We start from the raw sequence: 5,000 nt of genomic DNA, 5'->3' as shown, positions 1-5,000 counted from the left end.
ATGGTTTTGTTTATATGATTTAAATGTTGGTTAAATGTCCTGTGAACGTTAATTGAAATGCCATGTGTCTCTATATCATCTACAATACAGTTCTCAAATGAGAATTACCGTTCAATTTACAATACAGTCCTCAAATGAGAATTACCGTTCAATTTACAATACAGTCCTCAAATGAGAATTACCGTTCAATTTACAATACAGTTCTCAAATGAGAATTACCGTTCAATTTACAATACAGTCCTCAAATGAGAATTACCGTTCAATCTACAATACAGTCCTCAAATGAGAATTACCGTTCAATCTACAATACAGTCCTCAGATGAGAATTACCGTTCAATCTACAATACAGTTCTCAAATGAGAATTACCGTTCAATCTACAATACAGTCCTCAAATGAGAATTACCGTTCAATTTACAATACAGTCCTCAAATGAGAATTACCGTTCAATTTACAATACAGTCCTCAAATGAGAATTACAAATCTGCTTTAATGTGCATGCTGAGAATGTTGTGGTAATATTAGGTCAAACTTAAATATAATATTTTATAAATGTTCTGAGGACCTGTGAGATAAAATCTATATTCAATCAAATGTTTTTATAAAGCCCTTCTTACATCAGCTGATATCTCAAAGTGCTGTACAGAAACCCAGCCTAAAACCCCAAACAGCAAGCAATGCAGGTGTACAAGCACGGTGGCTAGGAAAAACTCCCTAGAAAGGCCAGAACCTAGGAAGAAACCTAGAGAGGAACCAGGCTCTGAGGGGTGGCCAGTCCTCTTCTGGCTGTGCTGGGTAGAGAGGAACCAGGCTCTGAGGGGGGACCAGTCCTCTTCTGGCTGTGCTGGTTAGAGAGGAACCAGGCTATGAGGGGTGACCAGTCCTCTTCTGGCTGTACCGGGTAGAGAGGAACCAGGCTCTGAGGGGTGGCCAGTCCTCTTCTGGCTGTACTGGGTAGAGAGGAACCAGGCTATGAGGGATGACCAGTCCTCTACTGGCTGTACTGGGTAGAGAGGAACCAGGCTCTGAGGGGTGACCAGTCCTCTACTGGCTGTACTGGGTAGAGAGGAACCAGGCTCTGAGGGGTGACCAGTCCTCTACTGGCTGTACTGGGTAGAGAGGAACCAGGCTCTGAGGGGTGACCAGTCCTCTTCTGGCTGTGCTGGGTAGAGAGGAACCAGGCTATGAGGGATGACCAGTCCTCTTCTGGCTGTGCTGGGTAGAGAGGAACCAGGCTCTGAGGGGGGACCAGTCCTCTTCTGGCTGTGCTGGGTAGAGAGGAACAAGGCTCTGAGGGGTGGCCAGTCCTCTTCTGGCTGTGCTGGGTAGAGAGGAACCAGGCTATGAGGGATGACCAGTCCTCTTCTGGCTGTGCTGGGTAGAGAGGAACCAGGCTCTGAGGGGTGGCCAGTCCTCTTCTGGCTGTGCTGGGTAGAGAGGAACCAGGCTATGAGGGGTGACCAGTCCTCTACTCGATAATGTGTGCAAATAAAATAAAAATTATGTTCAACCTAAATCGAATGTTCTTTGAACGTCACAAAAAACAGACTTCAGGAAGTGTTCACACTTCTGTAATTATTCTACATGTTGTTGTGTAACAGCCTGAATTAAAAAACAAATTAAATAGATTTTATTTTCTCACCCATCTACACACAATACCATATAACAACTACGTGAAAAAAATGTTTTTAGAAAATGTTGTAAATTAATTGCAAATGGAAATACAGAATCACCTTTTGGCAGTGATTACAGCTGTGAGTCTTTCTGGGTAAGTCTCTAAGAGTGATTACAGCTGTTAGTCTTTCTGGGTAAGTCTCTACGAGTGATTACAGCTGTAAGTCTTTCTGGGTAAGTCTCTAAGAGTGATTACAGCTGTGAGTCTTTCTGGGTAAGTCTCTAAGAGTGATTACAGCTGTGAGTCTTTCTGGGTAAGTCTCTAAGAGTGATTACAGCTGTGAGTCTTTCTGGGTAAGTCTCTAAGAGCGATTACAGCTGTGAGTCTTTCTGGGTAAGTCTCTAAGAGCGATTACAGCTGTGAGTCTTTCTGTGTAAGTCTCTAAGAGTGATTACAGCTGTGAGTCTTTCTGGGTAAGTCTCTAAGAGTGATTACAGCTGTGAGTCTTTCTGGGTAAGTCTCTAAGAGCTTTCCTCACCTGGATTGTTGAAAACATTTGCCCATTATTCTTCAAGCTCTGTCTGATTGGTTGTTGATCGTTGGCTAGACAACCATTTCCAGGTCTCGCCGTAGATTCCCAAGTAGATTTAAGTTAGAACTTTAACTCAGCCAATCAGGAACTTTTCACTGTCGTCTTGGTAACCAGCCCCAGTGTAGATTTTGTCCTTGGTGTTTTAGGTTATTGTCCGTTTCACATAGAAACACCAGATTTTTCAGAAGATAAAAAAACTAAAACAATGTTGATTTATGATAAAATTATGACAATTTTTTAATAACATTGCATCCATGAAGGCACTAGAGGGCAGTTTGGTCATTTGACTGCAGGAAAGAGGGCGGCAGGTAGCCTAATGGTTAGAGACAGGTAGCGTAGTGGTTAGAGACAGGTAGCCTAATGGTTAGAGACAGGTAGCCTAGTGTTTAGAGCAGGTAGTCTAGTGGGTAGAGCAGGTAGCCTAGTGGTTAGAGCAGGTAGCCTAGTGGTTAGAGCAGGTAGCCCACTGGTTAGAGCAGGTAGCCTACTGGTTAGAGCAGGTAGCCTAGTGGTTAGAGACAGGTAGACAAGTGGTTAGAGCAGGTAGCCTAGTGGTTAGAGCAGGTAGACTAGTGTTTAGAGCAGGTAGCCTAGTGGTTAGAGGAGGCAGGTAGACTAGTGGTTGGAGCAGGTAGCCTAGTGGTTAGAGCAGGTAGCCTAGTGGTTAGAGCAGGTAGCCTAGTGGTTAGAGACGGTAGCCTAGTGGTTAGAGATGGTAGCCTAGTGGTTAGAGCAGGTAGCCTAGTGGTTAGAGCAGGTAGCCTAGTGGTTAGAGCAGGTAGCCTAGTGGTTAGAGGCAGGTAGCCTAGTGGTTAGAGCAGGTAGCCTAGTGGTTAGAGCAGGTAGCCTAGTGGTTAGAGCAGGTAGCCTAGTGGTTAGAGGCAGGTAGCCTAGTGGTTAGAGCAGGTAGCCTAGTGGTTAGAGACAGGTAGACAAGTGGTTAGAGCGTTGGACTAGTAACTGAAAGGTTGCTGGATCGAATCCCAGAGCTGACGAGGTAAAAATCTGTCATTCTGCCCCTGAACAAGGCAGGTAATCCACGTTACGTTGTGTTATTACATGGAAACCTAACGAGAACGTTTGGGGAACGTTATGTTGTGGTTGTAACAGGTGTTGTGCGTAACATGTTAAGTGAACGTTAGGAGAACAAACATTACAAGGATTTGTGTGTGTGTGTATATGTGTGAGTGTGTGTGTCATCCAGCAGTAATCTGTGTGATGGATCATTTCTCTCTCTGTCAGTCTGTGGTTCCCCTGGCTAAAACAACCTTCACATAGAGACACACACAGATGCTTTTTATACCCATTCTGTGTGTGTGTGTCTTGGAGAGGTTGTGTGTGTGTGTGTGTGTGTGTGTGTGTGTGTGTGTGTGTGTGTGTGTGTGTGTGTGTGTGTGTGTGTGTGTGTGTGTGTGTGTGTGTGTGTGTGTGTGTGATGGGGAAGGGTTGCTAGAGGGAAGCCATGTTGTGATGATGTCACGGTTCTCTCTTGGTTTCTGTGTCGGTGTATTGGAGGAAATGCTGTGTGGTTTCATTATAATATAATATAATGAAAACCACCAAAGTACTATTTCCGCCAATGTGTTAAATATAAAGTGGAGTGAAACTCAACATTTCTCTCTGTCTCTGTCTCTGTCTCTGTCTCTGTCTCTGTCTCTGTCTCTGTCTCTCTCTCTCTCTCTCTCTCTCTCTCTCTCTCTCTCTGTCTCTGTCTCTGTCTCTGTCTCTGTCTCTCTCTCTCTCTGTCTCTCTCTCTCTCTCTCTCTCTCTCTCTCTCTGTCTCTGTCTCTGTCTCTGTCTCTGTCATCTCTCTCTCTCTCTCTCTCTCTCTCTCTCTCTCTCCAGGTATATGAAGAATGTAACATGGGAAGGTAGAGACTTGTCGTTTACAGAAGATGGTTACCAGGAGAACCCCAAGCTAGTCGTCATCGTTCTCAATAAGGACCGAGAATGGGAGAAGGTAAAACAACATGTGTGTCTCTCAGAGTGCCTGACTAGAACTATCTGTAATTTAAACACACTGTGTGTGTCTCTCAGAGTGCCTGACTAGAACTATCTGTTATTTAAACACACTGTGTGTGTCTCTCAGAGTGCCTGACTAGAACTATCTGTCATTTAAACACACTGTGTGTGTCTCTCAGAGTGCCTGACTAGAACTATCTGTCATTTAAACACACTGTGTGTGTCTCTAAGAGTGCTTGACTAGAACTATCTGTAATTTAAACACACTGTGTGTGTCTCTCAGAGTGCCTGACTAGAACTATCTGTAATTTAAACACACTGTGTGTGTCTCTCAGAGTGCCTGACTAGAACTATCTGTAATTTAAGCACACTGTGTGTGTCTCTCAGAGTGCCTGACTAGAACTATCTGTCATTTAAACACACTGTGTGTGTCTCTCAGAGTGCCTGACTAGAACTATCTGTAATTTAAACACACTGTGTGTGTCTCTCAGAGTGCCTGACTAGAACTATCTGTAATTTAAACACACTGTGTGTGTCTCTCAGAGTGCCTGACTAGAACTCTCTGTCATTTAAACACACTGTGTGTGTCTCTCAGAGTGCCTGACTAGAACTATCTGTAATTTAAACACACTGTGTGTGTCTCTCAGAGTGCCTGACTAGAACTATCTGTAATTTAAACACACTGTGTGTGTCTCTAAGAGTGCTTGACTAGAACTATCTGTAATTTAAACACACTGTGTGTGTCTCTCAGAGTGCCTGACTAGAACTATCTGTTATTTAAACACACTGTGTGTGTCTCTCAGAGTGCCTGACTAGAACTCTCTGTCATTTAA

The 5,000-nt window shown here is 44.0% G+C and overlaps 1 protein-coding gene across 1 annotated transcript in view; it reads left to right on the top strand.

Annotated features, from left to right (window-relative positions):
• LOC129846537 (glutamate receptor ionotropic, NMDA 2A-like) overlaps positions 1-5,000 on the top strand; it is a gene marked incomplete at its 5' end in the record, with an annotated part of 70,814 nt that overhangs the window by 53,249 nt on the left and 12,565 nt on the right. Inside the window, one exon of the mRNA XM_055914469.1 lies at positions 4,051-4,165. Coding sequence (XP_055770444.1) covers positions 4,051-4,165 — 115 coding nt within the window. The remainder of the gene's footprint in view (positions 1-4,050; positions 4,166-5,000) is intronic.

The sequence above is a fragment of the Salvelinus fontinalis genome, unplaced genomic scaffold (genome assembly GCF_029448725.1).
Source record: "Salvelinus fontinalis isolate EN_2023a unplaced genomic scaffold, ASM2944872v1 scaffold_0580, whole genome shotgun sequence".
NCBI classification, from domain to species: Eukaryota; Metazoa; Chordata; class Actinopteri; order Salmoniformes; family Salmonidae; genus Salvelinus; species Salvelinus fontinalis.
Note: the sequence above shows the minus strand (reverse complement) of the source record. Positions and strands in the feature narration are given on the sequence as shown.